Source organism: Prinia subflava, chromosome 5 (assembly GCF_021018805.1).
Source record: "Prinia subflava isolate CZ2003 ecotype Zambia chromosome 5, Cam_Psub_1.2, whole genome shotgun sequence".
Taxonomy (NCBI): domain Eukaryota; kingdom Metazoa; phylum Chordata; class Aves; order Passeriformes; family Cisticolidae; genus Prinia; species Prinia subflava.
Window position 1 is genome coordinate 17,487,094 of NC_086251.1, and position 19,917 is coordinate 17,507,010.

At 41.2% G+C, this 19,917-nt stretch overlaps 1 protein-coding gene across 1 annotated transcript in view; it reads right to left on the minus strand.

Annotated features, from left to right (window-relative positions):
• MUC5AC (mucin 5AC, oligomeric mucus/gel-forming) overlaps positions 1–10,758 on the minus strand; it is a 35,872-nt gene extending 25,114 nt beyond the window's left edge. Inside the window, exon 1 of the mRNA XM_063399127.1 lies at positions 10,719–10,758. Coding sequence (XP_063255197.1) covers positions 10,719–10,758 — 40 coding nt within the window. The remainder of the gene's footprint in view (positions 1–10,718) is intronic.
• Between the last annotated feature and the right edge of the window lie 9,159 nt (positions 10,759–19,917).

Here is a 19,917-nt window from a genome sequence, read left to right on the forward strand (position 1 = left end):
TTCTTCAATTTTACAGCCTCTCTCTTCCTCCATCTCCACCACAGGGAGTGGATGAAATTGTTAACAACATTAACAGGTGCAGAAGAAATTCAGATCACTCTGCCAGGTGGCTTATGAAATTTTGAAAGCTATAGGGTTTTTTGGTTTCTTACTGATTGCTGGGGGAATCATGTCTGCAGGTGAAAGTGTCACAAAAAATACAAAGTTTTAAGCAAACATGTTCATTTGTCACAAGAATTGCTTCAAGTGCTTCATGTAGGTTTAAAAAAAAAAGTAGTTCAAGGACTTTTCAGTTTCCCAGGTAATACAGAGAAAAGAGCTTAAATAGGTAGGGAGGAGCAATCTCTCACCTACACAGTTGTACGAGGGGTAAAAAACCCCAGAAACAAGTTTTGAAGTGTTTTAATAACAAAAAATTAGCAGCTGTTTTTATTATTAATTTGTATCAGGAATATTCCAAGGAACCAGTTTTTGGTATTGGCTGACACTAAACCAAAGCACTTTCATTTCCAAGATGACATTTGCAGGGAAATGTCGAAGGCAGTATTCATTTATTTATTGCATTTTTGTCTGTTTTTCTCAGTTTTAAGGTGTGTAAAAAACAGAAGCTTGTCTTAACATCTTAGTATTAATTCCCATGACTATTAATTCAGGATAGATCTGTAGAAATGACAGACACCAGTTACTGGAAAGTTACTGGAAGTCATTGGAAGTTAACTGCAACAGCCAAGGATATGGCTGACAAATATCCTCTCATTTTGATCTTGTACTAATGGGTTGATCACTAAACAGTCAATCAAATAATTCTGAGGATGGATCTAGTATCTCCCATTTTACTGTTTTTTCTTGGTTTCTTGCATAGATGTAGGAGCAAAACTTGAGATATGGATTATATTGGTTTAATTTAAAATTTCAAATGCCAGATAAAATGTCAATATGGTATAACTACCATAATTACAACCTGAAATCATATCATATATTATGAGGGTGGAAATCATATATATATATATACATGTATTATGAGGGTGGCAAAGGTAAGCATGCAGAATTTAGGTAGTGGTAGTAGTAAGGCTGTTAGTAAAAACCAAAACCATTAGCCTTCTGTGTTTCAATTACAGCTCCTGTAGGGTTAAGAACTTGTACGTCCTCATAAGTGATAAACCAGAGACAGCCGGGACCCGGGTCTTGTGCCCGGTTTGGGTTTGTGCCCAGGCATTGTGCCTCAGATCTGTGAAGGCACTGCTTGCCATGTCAGCTGGCAAAATGAAAGATTTGGATTGGTCAGAGAAGAGGCTATTGTGGTGTGGAAAGTAACGCAACGTAATGACAGCCTGCAATGAACGTCAACGCAGTTGCTATTAACTTAAGCAGAGGATCCGGCACACCCTTTCCACAAGCTCTGTAGAGGTTTAGTTGCTCTCCTAGCTTGTCCTGCTCAAGCTTTTCTCACCTGTCTCTGATAGCCTCAGTCACTCTTCCTTCCATCAGTCTACAGGTTCCTCCCCAGGGTTTTACTTTCCAGCCCTACCCAGGGATTCACTCTCCACCCTTTCTTTCAATGGCCTGTTTACTTCCCCACAATAAATACGTGCACTGCCACTGTGGAAGAAAACAGTGGATGCTCTCTGGCCATGGGCTCCTTTTCCTGGTTCTTAGAATAAATTATACAGCCTGAGGTTTTTTTAGTATAACATGTCACACCCCTTGAGAAATCTCACAGAGGTTTCACCAGAGAAAAGGCTGAAAATATATGTGGAGAGAGTTAAACCCTAACAGTGAATGCAGATGAGCTCTGTGTTATATACTGTTTCATACTGTTATCACTCTTTATTTTGTTACCGTAATTTTATAACTGGTTATGCAAGGTACTGTGGAATGTGGAAGAAAACTTTCTATGGAGATTAGATTGTCTAAATGGGGAAAAAAAAAGAGTGAGAGCTAAAAGCAGTGAAGGTTAGAAGTAATGAAGTAACCTGCCTCACTTGTCAGCAGTATTAGTCAATGTTCCTTAATTACAGAGTGACACCTGAAGTGTGTGGTTATATTAAAGATTGTCTAGCTCCAACCCTCCTGCTGTGGGACACCTTTCACTAGGCCAGGTTGAACATTTACAAGGATGTCATATTCTCTCCGCAACCAGTTCCATTGTTTCACTACCCTCATGGTAAAGAATTTCTTCTTTATGTCTAATCTAAACCTGTCCTCTTTCAGTTTGAAGCTATTCCCCCTTCTCCTAATCTCTTTCTGCCCCAGAGTCCTCCTCTAGCTTTCTTGTAGGCCCATTTGAGGGACAGAAAGGCTTCTCTAAGGTCCCTCTAGAGCCTTCTCTTTTCCAGGCTGAACAACGCTCTCAGTCTTTCCTGACAGGAGAGGTGCTCCAGCTCTCTAATCATCTTTGTAGCCCTTCTCTTGACTCATTCCAACAGGCCCATGTTCTTCTTATGTTCCAGAGCTGGATGCAGTGCTTCAGGTGAATTCCCTCTCTCGACCTACTGGCCACACTGCTTTTGACACAGCCCAGGATGCCACTGGTTTGGCATCTGGAATGTCAAGCTTCTCACCTCCCAACACCCCAAGTCCTCCTCTGGGCTACTCTTCATGCATTCTCTGCCCAGAGATGTGGTGAATGACTTTTACCATGTTGGATGTCCTTAAATTCATCATTATGTTGGCTTTGTGTGGCAAGGTTTTTACAGCAGGGGGACTATAGGATTGACTCCCCCAGCATTCCATAGAGCCAACGTCAGCCAGTTCCAAGAGGGACCTGCTGCTGGCCAAAACTGAGCCCATCAGAGATGGGGGTAATGACTCTGGGACAATGCATTTAGGAAGTGGAAATAGATTACTCTGCAGAAGCACTGCAGCCAGGGGAGTGAAAACATTTGAAACAGCCCTGCGGGCACCAAGGTCAGAGCAGAAGGAGGGGGAGAAAGTGCTCCAGGTGCCAGAGCAGAGATTCCCCTGCAGACCATGATGCAGCCCAGAGTGTGCCCCTGTAGCCCATGGAAGTCCATGGAAGAGCAGAGATTCACCTGCAGCCCATGGAGGACTCCACACCAGAGCAGGTGGGTGTCCAAAGAAGGCTGTGGCCCTGTGGGAAACCTGTGCTGGAGGACCTGTGGAAGCACGTAGAGAGGAGCCCACACTGGGGGAGAAATGGGCACGTGGCATAAGCCACGGTCAACCCAGCACAACAGGGCACTTAGTTCAGCTGAAAGCATAATTTTTCCATTGTATATCATGTATATCCATCGCATGAAAGCTGCTGGGGTTTCCACCTGCAGTATTTCCTTGGTTCTCACAGTGTTAGGGGGATGTTTATAGCTCTCATTTGGTTCATCAGGCTGGATTTCAGCTTTGTTTTCCTCCTCTGCATAGTGCTGAGTACACCTTTCTGGACTAATATCACCACTAATGCTTTGTTATCTGTTTGGCATTTTGTTATCTGTTTGGCACTGTTGTGGGTTTGCCTTGCCTATGCATCTTTATTTCATAAAATGCTTATTGTTGTATACTAACAACATAGATGAGCCAAATTTGACCTTTTGAATCCTTGGTGGGAGACAAATACAGTTCATTTTTTACTTTTGCTTTTCTTCTCCACAAGCTTGGCATAATTATTTCTTCTGTCCCAGTAATTGCATGTATCCCTCACGTCAATGACTTTTTATTTTCCCAAACCAATCTTGAGTTTTTATTTGCATTTCTTTGCCTATCTCAGAATCTGCTGTTGAACACATTTTGGTGTCATTTTCCTTGTGAGGAGTCCTTCATGAGTCACTTCTGCACGTTCTTTTGTAAAAGAACTTTCAGTTCTTTGTAAAACTGTTCAGATTTGAGCACGCACATCAGTGCTGCATGTATCCTCAAAGCTCGACAGACTAAGATTGTGCCCATTTTGGCAGGTAACTTTTAATTTGATCTGAAGACTGCATGGGTGGTTCAGGCTCTATGTTTAATTCTTATCTGCAGTGCTGACTGAGTTTAGAGGCTCAGCTGAACTTCTGTCTGAAGAGCCAAGCTTATGCTTATCATTATGTATCTCGTAGTCAGTGGATGTCCTGTCTCCAAAATTTCATTGTCCATTTGTGCAAGATTATCCACAGTGTGAGTTTAATTCTTTTCTATAGTTTTGCAAAAAACCAAAACAAAACAACAAACAAAAACAAACCAAAACCAAAACCAAAAACAAACAAACAAAAAACCCCCACAAAAAACCACAAACAAACAAACAAAAAAGTGGTTCATGATTTATTGTTCCTCCAAATTCTTGGGTACATAAACTAAAATCATACATTTTACAGATGACATATTTGTGGCTTGAAATTTTTTGGAGGGAGCTTCTAGGTCTTCATACAAGTCATACAAGTACTCATCTTGTAACACATCTAAATGCTGCAGTACCAGCCTTTTACTGCTGCTTCTGTTTCTATCTTTCTTTTCCTAACTCATTGATTGCTATTTAAATTTCAGAGATCCTCTTTAGCTGCTGAAAATCACCATGAGATTGTTAAATGTGCTTCTGCCTGTTCAGGAACAGGGAGCTGGTGTTCTAGTTTAATTCCTTTTATTATATATAGTCATCTTTCATCAAACACTTCCTAGAAGTGGAATTTTCCAAATTCCTAGGCATTGTCACGTACGTAAGACATCACAAGAGCTGTCACTTCCATGAAGGAGAGGGACTGTGACCCTTGTGGCTGTGACTGTATTGCTCTGTTAAAATACTCTCCTTATTCTATCTGTCAGAACACTGGTAACCACCAGACATTGGGAAGACAGCCTGGCCTGGTGCTGAGCACACCACCTGCTCTCTGAGGGTGTTCTGCAGTCAGCCAACAGAGTACGTGGGGCAAAGCAAGAACAGGGGTAAGCAAGCTTCTGCATTCCACAGATCATGGTAACACCCTTGATTTTAAGACCAAGCAGGACTTACAGGACAGCAAATTGCTGCCTGCCACTGCTGGGGTAAAAAAAGCAGTTGAGCTGATTTTCAAACCATTTACAACTCATTTAAAGGACTTAGTAAACAAAATCTGGTTATTTCTGCCTGTGTCTGTGTATAAACGTGGACAGGATACAATTCAAAGTAAGACTCTTGGTGTTTCTTTGACTGCACTCCTTGACTAATTTTAGTTGGAAGAAGAGGCTTCCAGAGCAATAGGTCTCTACTGGTTGCTGTTATTATTTTACTGCTCAGGTGAGTTGCAATTTTAAGCATTCTTCTTTACAAACAGAAAGAACATGCAAAACAACTCACACCTGGCTTAAATTAATTGCCATTCTGCATATGGTATTTAGGGGCCAGTCAAAGCAGGATGTTGGTGGATCTCAGGCAGTCAGTTTATTGTAGCTGAAATAAGTATTTAAACCTGTTTACTCTTTTGAGCATCAAAATCAGGAGTAATATCAAGCTTATTAAATTGCACTGCATATAGAATTGCTTAAAATTTCTATCATAATTGAAAAAGGAGGATACAAGCCTTTTCATTACATTTTTCTCAGGATATCCCATACCCATACTGCATACTACCCATAGTTACAATGAGATAGTGTAGCTCGTTGTCTATGTAGAGCATACTATTTCAATTTATATATCCTATGCCTTGCGCTAAGGTGAAGCGATTTAAGCAACTTGTCATCATCTACAATTCATCTCTTGATGGAGCAGGTAAAGCAGTTGAACAGTTTCAAACCACTTGCAACTCATTTGAAACCAAAACTGGGCATTTCTGTTTAAGTCTGAATCTAGATTTGGATAGAACACAATTCACAGTAAAAATCTTGATGTATAATGCAAGAAATGTTAACAGAAAAAGTATCAAAATAAATTTGCTGTAATTCAGAACCAAAATAATGATGTGATCTCTAGCAGGAATCTTGTAGGACTTTTGTCTCTCACAGAGGTGTATATGGCAGTCTGCTAAGAGTCAGGAGTCCTTGGATTTGCTATCAGCTTCATGATGTAGAATGCCAATCTGCAAAATCTCTCTGTGTGTCTGATTTCCATGTCTACCCCTAAATATTTTTATTGTAAATGTCTCAAGGAGAAATGAACAAATTCTACGTTTACATCCTGTTCTGACAGGAAATCAATGCTGGTTGCTCCTAGAGTAAAAAAACCTAATCATTGAAAATTGGTGATTTTAAATGCAAACCCTTTTCTCCATATTCTGGTGTGCTGAAGGTAGGAGTGGGATCTTCTGTCTGCAATGATTTGGTTATATCTTGCCACTATGAGCAAATTAAAGTTCCTTTGATGTTGTCCTAATCTAAGCAAAATAACTAATGCTCTCTTGTTCCACTCATGGAAGAGAAATGTTTCACCTCTTGTGTTTCACCTCTTGGGACTCTTTTATGTAATAGAACATATTGTTGGATTAAAATAAACCCACCTTAATTGCAAAGGGTAAGGTGGTCTCAACCACAGACCTTGCTGTATACACACCTGGACAATCCAGTGGGTTTTTCCATTTAGTGCTACTTATTTCCTAACAAAATCCTGTACATATCAATATCAAAGACAAGTAAGACTTTGGGAAAGAATTTCCAGTTTGACCTGTCATGAAAGAACTGAATGAGCTCATTCTGTACATAAGCGACATTAGCTGTACCCAAAAAGACATCTGGCTCTAGAATTATTTACTAGGGTATTTGTGGATCAAATCCATATGAAAGTTCTGAATGGAGCAAAACCTTTGGCATGTTATATTTTGAAACCAAGGAGAATTGAATAGAATGTCAAGAAACTCTCATGGTTGTTCTTTTGGGCGTACCCACTAATTAGTCACTATTCTAGCAAATATTTGCTCATAAAGTGAAAGGAGCATAAGTAGATTTATGCATGTGAAGTAGTCAGTTCTACACCAAAATTTATTTTAAAAATAATTTTCCTCAGACCATTTTTTATTCAAATGCCCTTGAAAGTTCATGTGGGAAAGTTATTCCTATGGACTTACAGGCAGGAAGATTATCTGAATTCTTTCAATGAAGGATGCCTTGGGAGAAAAACTGTCTTTGGGTATTTCTTTCTGTGGTCCAGAAATCCAGATATTGAAAGTCATGACAAAGCTCTATGCTAATTTATATTTTTCTTAAATTATGCTAATTTGCTAAAACATAAGACTTTGCAGTTGTATTTTAATGATTAACCTCCTAGCTCTTTTCTATCCTCTGTTTTTCAGAGCTGGGTAAGAATTTAATATATGTACAACATTATGCACCTCCCACTGAAATCAGTGATGAGAGTTCTACAGAAGCTCAGATAAGTTTTATTAACCTTTAATAATGCATACTTTGACAATGATTGTATCCTTTCCCATGCTGCTTTACTAAGTGGGCAAAGTGCTTCCTATCCCAAGGCAATGCATAATGCAATGTATAATCACAGCAGCTGAATGACTGCGTATCTGCTGCTATGAGTTAATATCTTGGACAAGGAGTTATACATTGGCTTGAATATAACTGACTCCATTTTTGATTTGCTCCTGAGTGTTTCTTGTATCTTTACTTCACAGCACTGCCAGATGAGATCGCACAACATTTTCCATGCAAAGACCCTCTTTCCAACTAATATGACTTTGTCATAATTTTAATTTCTTAAAATTTCTTTTCTAAAAACTTGACACTTTACAGACTTTTGATCCACTTCCACCAAGTCTTTTATGAAGGAGGAGATGGAAATACTTCAGTGAGAATGTAGAAAGAGTATAACTTGCTTGATATATCATTTAGCAAATAAACATATTGCATTATCATGGAATTTGATGGGGACTTGCTTATGTTTGAAAATCATGCCTGTCAACTACACTTGAAAAACTCTTTTCCATTAGAACTGACCACAAATCAAGTTGTTCATACAACTGCTGATGCCATCCTAGGATGTTACATTTAGCTCAGAGAGATCCTGGTATTTCTATTGTGTAGAAAAGCATTTAATGGATGCCAGATCAAACTCTTAACCTTTCTGTAATGCAGCAGAAAAGTAAACTAGACACTGGGAAACAGAATCAAACACTTCTGATAAACATGTTTGCCTTGCTAATAAGTTTGAAGGGTTTTTTTACCCCAATACTAATGTAAGACAAGAGCAGTAAATAAGTTGATGTTGGTTTTAACCAAATGAGAACTCCTTCCACCCTGATCATTTAGTATAAGCATGACCACAAGTACATGAGAGAAAATGTCCATCTAAACCAATATCCCATCTGTGGCCATGGCCAACTGAATGTCATGGAAAGAGTTGAGCAGGCACAAAGTCATGATTCTGATGAATACCCTTGAATGCTGCACAAACATGTGGCTCAGGGGAGCTTGATGTGATTTCTTTGAAACCACAATAGATTTCTTCTTGTTGGTTTTGTTGTTGTTATTGTTTTGTTTGTTGTTATAAAGGGCATATGGATCATAGTTGCAGTCAGTAGAGAAGAAGCAAACAAAATGGAACTTAGAAGACCTTTAACTTGCTTTAAAAGTTCTTTAAGACTGACCAGTTTCATGCTCTTCATGACTTTCTGTTGCAGCTCAGCTGTTGCTAGCACATGACTTTTCACTGCACCCTTTTGTTTTGACCTTTGCTGTTGCTGTTACTGGATTAGGAGTTTGTCAGCTTCTTCTTAGAGAAGCAAAGGGGAGGTGGAAAGTGCAGCCCTGCCTGGCAGAGAGGGGAGAAGAATAATTATGGGCTTGGGGCATCATACAGGGAGAATAGCTGGAATGAATGAGTGAGGAGGCAGAATGCAGAAAGGTGTCAGAGGGAAGTGGGTACATATGGATGAGTGAGGAAGCTGAGATTGTGTGTGAGGTAGCAAATGAAAAAATGAACAAGATATATCATTATTTGGACCTCCAGATCCTGGTGACAAAGTAGATCAAACACAATTAAAGATACTGGCAGGTCTATGTGACTAAAAGAGTTAACTTGGTATAAAGAATTCCTTTCTGTGCTGTTCTGGGCAAGCCATGAAAAGTACGTCATGCTTCTGAATTTTATTTGTCTTGGAGGTGGTGCACAGACATCCTTGTGTCTCAGAGTCTCCTTTAGGTGACATTGCTTGCTGGAGTTTAAGAAAAGTTTCTGTCACTCAGCTTTGATTCCTCCCTCTGATGACTACTGTTCACTCCATGAAAACTGACTGCTGTCTGAAAACTAGCAGAGCAGGGAACACACTCCAGAAATTACTAGCAAAATCCTGTTTTCAAGCAGTTGTCTGTTTCATTTAAGCTTCATAAACAGCACAGGTAACATTAGATTCTTATTACTGTTCTTCTCTCTTCTCTTCCGTGTCTTTATGTTACCTTTTATCTCTAAGAATTCTCACATTTCTTGTTTGTACAGTACAGCAGAGAGTAATTCTATGCTCTTCTTCTACAAGCACCACCATGGCTTAATAAATATCTGAATAAATAAAATTAGGACAATGCAGAGAGATGTAAACAAAATTAAACCCTAATCTAGTTTGGCAAAGCATGCAGGTGCATATTTTAAAGCACTGATTCAGAGCATAGGATATTATGGTGCCTAGCACAGGAAAATCCTGGTCCGTATGAGTAGAGAGGTCTTAGGTGTTAGGGTAAAGCTAATGCCAAAGCATGCAGTTAGTTTATTCTAAAAAGCTTAAGTCCTTAAATTACCTTTCTGTACAAGTATGTGGAATGGAATTGAGTTTTAAATAGACTCTGACTTTTCAACATCAGTAATCCCAGTTGTTCCAACATAGCTATTCATGAGTTTTGAGTTCCATAAATTATCAAGAATGTTGCTCAGTTGACACCTAAGAACCAGTACCCTACAGGCATGAAATAGAAATGTTCTTAATGAAGTGCAATCAGAAAACTACAAAAAAATAGACCAGAAAAGGGAGGGAGAAAAAGAGAAGAACAAAGAGAGAGAGAGAGTAGACCAACTAGGATTGCCATTTCCTTGTTACTCATTCCTTCCTCTATAGAAACATTACTTATGCTGCCACATGGTTTTTGCAGAAATTCTTCAGCTAAAACTGCCAATCCTTGTTCTGTTTCTACAGCCTTCACATGGCTCCCAAACATACTGTCTTGATTACTTCTATTGATCTTTTCATCAGAGAGTACATTTTCGACAAGGATTTGCTTTATCTACCAACAACTATTTTACAAGGCTCTGATCTGTCAGCATGTGCATTGTGTTGGGGTAGAGTCAAGACCATGCTTCAAGGACACTTTTAGGCACCAGGCTGAAGGTAATACAACTCATCCACAATGGCAGTCTCTGTTTGACTGTTTGCTCTGTATAGATTCAGTTTGTGTGACGCTGTTAAATACCCAAGCCTTTGTCAAAATGAATAGGAGATTTATTATCTGAGATAAAATGACAACTACTCTCAACCTTTGCAGAACTCAAGGGCAAAGCAGTTTTTCCAGTTAGAAGAACTTTGTCCACTACCAGCAGCTAATGACATTACATGCTTGGGTAGAAGTGGAGGACCCTGAAAATTCCTGCCATGAAACCTGATTCAGTAAAGCAAGCAACCATCACAGCCCCAAACACACCAATGTTAACAGCAGAGGGACCAATCTTTTCTGCTGGGAACAATCCCTCGAGACCCAGGCCCCTTGGTGGCTACAGGTGAAATGCAGACTGCTCGTTCGGAGTTTTACATCGTTGTTGGTGTAAGAGCCTTATATGCAGTGTAGTGAAATGGACATGTAACACTACAGGAAGCAAAAAAATAGCAACATACGTATCTCACAGTAGAAATACTGATTGTCTAAAGTGTTCATAGCGGAACAGAAGTCCAGGGAGAAAGACAGACCTCCAACATATTTCTAAAATAATGCAGGATTTTTCTTCAAGCGTCAATGATGTTAATGTTCTTTCTGGAGCTGACTGTGGGCCAAATTTTGTCCTGGCTGTGCAAATCCAGTGTTCTGGCTTCAGCTGAAAGGGCTAGGAGAGAAGGATTTGTCTCGATTATACCATTTCCTGAGGTAGATGTACCTAAGAAATAACTCTCCAAGCTGACTGGAGGTCTGCTGTGCCAAGAAGTTTACCTAATTTTTCTAATTATGCCAGCTGAGTCATTAAAACATTCCCACTTCCTATAAACCTTATATTACATCTGACTGTGATTTGAAGAGGGAGGGCTAGATAGACTTCAGAGTAAGTAGCTCCACTGATAACAAGAGGAAAAAAACCTGTTTGAAATAAAAACAGCAGTCGACAACAGAACTGCACTTTCCCTGTAAATCCTTTTCCTTTGTGGACCCTTTGTGGGCACAAACTGCACAAATACTCTTAGTGTGAGAGTTTATATACGTATCAATGCAGATTGCCTAACACCGCTGAAGCATCTGAGTCACAACCTAGATGACACAGAACCTTTTGGGAGAAAGGAACAAAATAACCTCTTGCCTCAAGCAAAACACTCTGCTACTGCGTTTTATAGAAGCTTAAGGCTGACAAGATAGACTGATGATCTTCTATGCAACTGCCGATTGGGGAATAAATCAAATGCACAGCTAAGACACTTTCTATGTGATTCAGAAAACAGCTCTTTGTATTTTCTCAAGACTAATAATGAAATTTCTTCAGAAAAGTGAAGGCTTATGAATTTAATTTAAAATATAAACACACACTCTGATTAAAAAAAGGAAGTTTAAAATATGTATTTCACAACTTTCAAAAGTTGTATGTCAATAATCAGAAAGTCAGTAGCCTGTATGATGTAACAGAAGCAAGGAAATATAATCATAAGTACAAACATGCATTAAGATACATGATACAATGGGTATTAAGAATGAAACAAAGAATAAATAACAAGACAGACATAGCCTCAAGGAATACAAGCAGAGATAGAATGGTTCTTTCAGGAAGGTGGAAAACAGACTGTTCTTGTGTATGTTTTGTTGTTTCCTTGTAAGCGACACATTTGATCTTGACATTCCATACTTTTGCACTCAGGATACCCGAGTTCATTGGTATGACACATCAGATTCTCAGCAGTGCCAGAACAGTTTTGCACACTCTGTGGAGAGGAATACGCACAGCTCCAAGCTTTCCCTGTATTGTCCTGACCCAGCCCATCATCTAAACTAATCTGAGAATCCTCAGGTTTGCCTGAAGATCCTGTGAACAGAGCAGGGATGTGCTCCCAGGAGACCATCTGCTAGGACACAAGTGGCTGTAAAACACAGCAACAATGCAACAAGGGTACACCAGCTAAACTTGCTGATAAAAACAAAGTGGTTGGGAAAAGGACACACTTGCAAAAACCAGCTGGATACATTTTTCTCTTTCTTGTTTTTTAACCTTTTAAGATAAACCCAAAATCCCAGTGACATTAGAAAATTGACTTTATGGAGAATGGTGGAGCAGTTTGCTTTGTTCACCTGTGTATAAATACTATGTGCACAGCAGCTGTATAAATACTGTGTGGAGTGTGCTTTGCCACAGGGGATGTGGGATGGAACAAGGGCATTGCTGTGCCTGTCTGTAGGGGCTGACAGGGGCTGACCCCAGGGCTCAGCAGGGCCAGAGCACCCCTCCTGGGGCCTCAGGAGTGCTGGGGATCAGTTTGCCAGCAGCACTTTCCGACCCTTTACATGTAATCCTGGGCAGGAGTCAACAGGTTACCTCACTGAGGCAGAATGACTTGGGCTCCACTAAGTTATTTTGAGGTGGAAAACTTGTGATTTCATTTGCAGTGCCTGTTTGTAGTAGGGGATGGGCTTGTTCTAATCCAAATTCCTGTCTGGGGAAGAAAAAAGAAAGAAAAAAGAAGAAACTATTAGAAGAAAGATGAAAACAAAGTCCCAGTCCTTTCAGGCACAATCCTGGTTGCTGTCCCAGCAGCAGAAATGCAGCAGAGCTGCCAAGGCCTCTCAGAAGGGGTTTCCCAAAAAGGCAGGAGTACCATGCTGCAGGTACATCCCTTGCTGTCTTTCCCCTCAGAAGTGGGGATGCTGGGGAATGACCACCCCTGGAGCAGGAGGTGCCCTGTGTGTGCGGCACAGAGCGGTGACAGTGCCCTCCGCACGGGGGTGCACTGACAGAAATGACATTGGCAGCCCCTTTCTCTGGGAGTCAGACACCACCTCACGTCGGGGTGGACAACATCCTTGGGGGCTTCAGCAGGAGCAAGGCCCCTCCGGCTGCCGGTGCCGTGCCCAGCAGGGCCCGCGGGGCTAACAGGCCGTACGTGAGGCGGGGTGTTCGCCTGCGGCTGCGGCGGCCCAGCGCGCCCTGTGCGGTGCCGGTGCCTGCGCCAGGCCCGCAGCCCCGGAGTCCCGAGCACCCGGCAGGCGGCGCCGACGCTTGGAAAACAACGACTCGGAGCGGGCCCTGCTTGCAGGTCTGAGACCTCCTCTACTAACACAAGTCATATGCAGGAGCAGAGCCCTCACACTGGCGCTGTGCAAGGCGTTAAAAGGGAAAGGGTAGGGCGAGGAGTCATGGTGTGTAAACCACTTACAACTTAGAAAGGGAGGAGACTGTCATACAAAGGCCGATGGGGAGTACACGGGGAGGGGACCCCAACGCTTAGCCCAGCACTCCAGGCCTCTCCCCGAACCTTGTAGAAGGAACAGAGGAGAGGCCGAGTGACAGAGGATCAGGGAGGGGATAGAAAGATTGGCACATAACTGAACTGAGTAACAATCAGGGTGCTGGTGTAATTTTAGAACCTAAATAGGTACAAAGGAGGACTAACACCACTCAAGGAGAAGGAGGAGGGTAGATCCAAGAAAGGCCAACACCACAAAAATGTCACAGTACAAAGGGATTACAAAATCACCAGTAGAAGAGTAGGCAAACCGAGGAATACTTCAAAAGCACACCACAACATACCTGAAGGTCCCCTGGTGAAGGAAGTCCTCCTCCTTACGTATGTCTCAACATTTCCTGGGAGGACGCTCCTGCAGCTCCATCAGTTTTGGGCTAGGACCTGGGAAGAACACAGCCTCCTTCTTCCTGGCCTCTCACAGCTCCTGTACTGCCAACTGTACTGTTTTGCAGCATCTTCAATAGTTTGTGATAGCCATGGGGGTGTTTTCAGTGGGAAAAGCTCTCAGAAGAGTGGTTGTTCACTTTCTTCCCTCCCAAAAAGCTCTTGCAGCATGGATGAACTGGTTGTGGCACATCCAGATAAATTTGTTTCATCCTGTACTGATTACTCTGAGTCCTTGTAAAAGGAGCTTTCAAAGAGCTGTGTGGGCACAATATGGTTAGATTCTTTATTATTTCATGGTATTTGTGACTGAATTGTGTATGAGAGGTTATTTGCAATGTATTACATAAATTATATCTTTGATACAATCTTTTAGAAACCATAGTTGCCAGGATTGAAGCAATTTGCTACTGGGTGACTTTATTATGGGCATATTATTTCTGAATCCTTAGTTTGGCCCTATCAATAGGTCAGATTAATCTCAGTTAGCCTAAACTGAATTGACAACTAAGAGAAATAAACCTGATTTTAGAAAAATGGCTTCTTCTTTATCTTCACTATCCTAAATGCAAGAAAGATTATGATTCTCATGCTTTGTGTCATTTCCAGCATATGAAGGCCTGGTGATCCTGTCACAGGTGCTGGGAAAAATCATGCAACAACACCAGCGTGATCATACCAGAATGAATTAAGCAAGGTAAGGCAAATTTGCAGTGTCCCTTGTAATTTTTAACCATTGCATGTTCCTCAGACGTGCTTTCTCAGTTGGGTAAGTGAGATGTCCTTACTGAGGCATCTGGGGTGCTCAGGGATCTTTTCAGTTGGGTGAATGAACTGTAAAAAAGAGTTTCTAAGCCATTTTTGTAGCTTCCTGAAAGTCTTGGAGATTAGTCACAGTGCATATTTGTATTCTCCTGTGAGGTAAATTGAGGTCCTGCTAGTATCATGTCCACTGTAGTTACATCACTGTAATGCTGACAAGTTTTTCCATATGTCTTGGAATGCAGGCTGACCTTGATGGCCTTGTGGCTTAGGGTCGCTGTTCCATGTGGAATTCTGCTTCAGGAGCGCTTCTTTGGTTCTGGAAGGTGCTCCTTTGGTACTGAGGCAGAAGAGCTCATGAGCTTTGTGAAATTTGCAGGAGCTGAGTGGACTGGAACTGTTCTCTGCTCTTTCTCTGCAGTTTACTCTGACCCTGGAGAGCTAAGAAGTGGCAGAGGAGAGTAGATCACACAGTCTTTTAATCAGCTGAGGCCTTCCTTGTGCCAAATAAATGACTGATAATTTAAATCTATTTTATAGTGCAGTGGTGTCACAGGAGAATATAGCCCATATTGGTTACTATGAAAAAAATCAACTCTATCCCAGCCAAAACCAGCCCATAGTGACTTACAAAACTTCATTTTATTTTGGAAAAACCCAGATAATATTGGAAATCTAAAAATTGTTTAGGTTGAAAATTTACTTATGATGGAATCTCAGCTGGGACTGAAATACTGTTTATTGAAATACTGTTCAGTAAAATCCTGTACAGTACTACTGAGGAATGGATAACCTTGTTCCCATAGCTTCCTTGCTATGTAATATAAAAGTTAGATCAAGTGTACTGTGACAACTTGTTTATTATGGATGCTGTAAAACTACTCCGTGCCATGAAGTATGTGAGGTAATGTTTTGTATTATCTTCAGCTGACCAAATTCAGTGCAATTGCAATGCTAATTTCCTGTAAAATAGCAGATATCTGAATAATGGGGCTTAATTACCATTAGAATGAGGTCATAAAGCACAAAAGCATTCACAGTACAGCAAATGATAAAACTACATCAGGCAGAATAATCTCATTCTCCAGAATACAGAGCAACCAGCAATTAATGTGAATAAGAAATTCACTTCTGTTGTGGAAGTAGATCATTTCATGAAGGTGTTTATTGTGCCTTTTCTGCAGATGTTCATGTTGTGGCTGTGTTGCCGTTGGCAGCCGCGTGCTTCAGTAGCTGTGACATTGAGTAATGAGAGAAAGCTCAGTTTTGGCCCCACACCTCTAGAGTTAAACTGGAATGAGAGTTTTTGACTGACTCCTCACTTAGTGAAGGAACAGCTGCAGAGTCCACATCTGATATTCTCTGAAACAAAAGCCAGTTTCAGATTTGCCTTGGAATCATGCTCCTCTCAAATATTTCTGGTTGTGGGGTGGTTTTTTTGTGTGTGTTTTGTTTTGTTTTGTTTTAATGTCAATGAATCCCAGTGAATCCTTGTAGCTAGACTGGTACAAATACAGAAGCAATGGTTTAGTTTCAGGATTGGCTACTAATACTACACATTTTCATTTTGTGAGATTAAGTGTGTGACATATCCACAATTACTCTATTTAAGAGTTCCATTTTTGACTGCCTGGACAGCCTTTGCTTTCTTAAAACAGAAGGAGGCAAAAGTGGGATTTTATTCGTATGCATGGTTGTAACAGGAGGAGAGTAGTTAGAGCCAGGCAGAATAAGCTTCTGTGTATTTAAGAAAACCCAAACCCAATTATTTTAATAGTGGAAACATTTGCTGGTTACTCATTATCAAATTGTAGTTATAAATAGGAGTTATAATGAACGCCAAAAGAAATCTGAGGCTCAAGAAGGAAGATAATTTTTGAAGCTACAAGAAGTAAAGGAAAATTTGACAGTCATGACCATTGCATCCTCTGCAAAAATGTACTTCCTGTGCATTTATAATTGTTTTATTATTCCATTAACAATGTTTGAACAGAACTAGTCTCCTTTTCTGTTATAAAACTCTGTCTTAATCTGGCTTGTTGCCAGAGAGTGGCTTTTGTTTTGCAGTGTTAGAACCAAATTTCTGAAGAGGTAAAAAGCTTCCTTCTTTGAGTTGTTTTTTTGCTATTATAAAGTGTGGCTTCCATTCTTGAGTTCTCTGTTATCAGCCCAGCTCCTGAGCTGTGCCACAAACAACCCTAAGTCCTTCCTTAGCTGTTTTCAGAACATGATATGGTTTAAACACCATCTTGCTTCAAGAGGCTAATGAATTACTGGAAGTAGATTCAAAGCTGGAATCTGAATAGACATCTAATTTCAGGTTATAGTTTATATGTTGCTGATAATTACAAAGCAAAATCGAGGCGTGATTATTAGTCATTTGTTATTTACACTGCAGAGTTTTAATATGTTGTGTGAAGAAAGAATAAAAATAATCTAGTCATGAAAAAATTGAGCTATGCAACAAGAGACAAGTTGAGAGCAAAGGTATGAATGCCCATTAAATCAATATTGAATTAATATTGAAATTAGACACTAAAACTTTGAATGCAGGTGCATTTTTTTCAGCTGGAATAGCTTCTAAGTGAATGATTTCTCTGCATCAACTTATTTGTGTTCCAATGATGATCAGATAAGAAAAAAATAATTAAGTGATGTATAAACAAATCTTGTTATGTTATGTGGAATGGATGCTTGTAGATTCAGGAGTAAGTTAAGGGCAAGGTTCATTCTCAGGATCTGAAAGTAAGGAATAGTTGTGTGGCTCACTTTGAAATGCCTGGAAAGAAACCCATTTGACAGCAAACCTTTTCATCCAGGTGTGTAAACTGTGAGCCCAGAGCCCTCTGGTGTTGCCATCGGTGTAACAAACATTAACCACCTACACCAGCACAGTTCAGGGTGACCTGCAGGCATTCTGACCCATCATGAAAGACATGCCAAGCCAATCCCTTGCTCACACTCAATCATTTATTGACTCTATTATTTTTCTACGGTTTAAAAAACTGTAATTTGTTTTTGACAAAGATAAGTGGTATTATTTATCCTAGTTTTTAGAAAGGTTTACTTTGGAGCTATTACCCAATCTGTGTCGGCAACAACTCAGAGCAAAGGTAGGTCCTGTGTAAAGGAAAATTTAGCAAGAATGTAAGTTTACTACATCTGTTGCAGTGCTCTGGTTTGCATTTACACTATGTCTTGTTTCAAGATCTTTCATTTTGTCTTTAATGCTGAAAGCATGTTGTTCCCTGTCCTCCTTTTGAACTGAGGGTTCCCATTTGCTCTTTCCCAGCACTGGGACTGCATCTGTGATAGAGACCCTTCCTTCTCCAGGGCAGGGTCTCCAGCACTTCCCAAGCCACAGGTTTGGTGTTGCCTCCATGACTGACCTTGGCTTATGTGCCCCTTGCTTCCTGTCTCCCTATGCCAGGACTGAAACCTGCCAGTGCCCTTGCTTCTAGCTCTGTTTTGCTTTTCTTTTTATGCCACCAAACTTTGCTGTCCTGACATTATCACCTCTCAGTCTTCCCATGTGCCACATGTCTGCCCTTCTCTTTTTCCTCATTGTATTAGGTTTTTTTCCTTTAGTGTATGAAGGGGCTGATGGTACAGACTTATTACACACAGGGATTTCCAGAAAAGAGGATATCTTCTGGGATGGTGAAATACAGGCTTTGTATGGGCAAATAAGTAACTGTCTTGAAGCAACATGCAGGAAATCTGCCATTTCAGTAGGTTAATGGTGGGCAAGGAGCTGTTGTGGACCAACAGGTGCATAATAATTGATTTTAGACATTGTATAGACATTCTTTTCCTTCTGCAGAATGAATAGGAGACTAGTAATTTCCTAGCCTGCCTGGTAAATCCGGAAAATCTGTTGCACACCGAAGTGGTCGTGAATTCAGTAGTGGTGCTGCGTGGGGAAGCCTGGTGCCTTCGCTGGGAAGGGAGGGACAGAGCAGTGTGCCACCTGCGGGCCTCACTGGGAAGCAGCAGAACCCAAGGCACGGAAAAAGCGAACAATTTGTCAACAGGAAGCTGGGTCGGGATTTCTGCCAGCAGGAAGTATGGTGGTGTTAGTGATTCTCACGGAAAACTGAAGTGTTCGCGTATGAGGGGGGAAGTATAGGGGTGGTTATTGTGCTGTGAAAGAAGCGGTGTGAGAGCAGCCTAAGCTGCTGCAGGGCACCCGCAGGAAGCCTGTGTTGTTATCCTGTTACTTCCTCTGTTGAGCCATCCGAACTGGGAGGGGAGGAGAAAGGTTTAGTTTAAAAAAAAAAACAAAAACAAAACTTCAGCTTTTTACTGTTCCACTTACAAATCCTAGAGCAGTCATTCGTAAGATGTTGCTTGGCACTTTAAAAGTGTACAGTCACAGCTGGGGCGGCTGGTTCAAAGAATCCTGTTACTAAAGCTGAGTATTGTCAGGGAAATTCCACAGATGCCAGAGGTTTATGTCCAAAAATGAGACATAAGAGTCCTGCAACTTTATTCACATAAAGGGAGAGCCCCCACCAGCGCACACACCTGCGGAATTCTCTCCCTCGGGGTTCCAGAGGGGGCACCCTCCTTTTATCCTGAGCTCCCGGCCGCTCGCTCGCTCTTCCTCTCCCCATTGGCCGAGGCACTGGGAAGGAGCCGCCTTCCCGAACCGTCCACCGCACATTCCCCTTGAGCCTGCGATTTCACCCCAAAGCTGAGGAGCTGGGGCTGTCACAGCCCTGTCTGTGTCAGGAGCCGAGCTGTCGGGGCTCTGCGACAAACCTGCTGTGGCACACAGGGACCCATTTCAAAGACGCTAACACCCACACCTTCACCCGGCAAATTGTTGGTAAAGACATTGAGAACTTTCCTCTCAGTGGTAAATCTCATAGATTTACAACTGTGCAGTTTGAGAGAGCTATATATGTTGCAGTGGGCTCTAAAACGTGAGACTGACTGGTTTGAAATACTTTGGATAGTTCATGCCAGTCAGGTAAAGAACTTTCAGGGCTGCAAATGTGCAGACTCAGAGAGGTGCTTGCTTTCTGAGAGTTCACGAATTGATAGCATCTGAAGTGATGTGCTTGGAACACTTCCAAGTGTTTGGCTTTGAGTGTTTTTCATTCAAAGCAGTATCAAAGCTCTACAGGGGGTTATGTACCACAACTTTCATTGACTTTTGACCTGGAACTATGTTTTATAGAGCCAGCAACTCTCACACAAGGGATTCACTGAAAAGTCAAAGCAGATG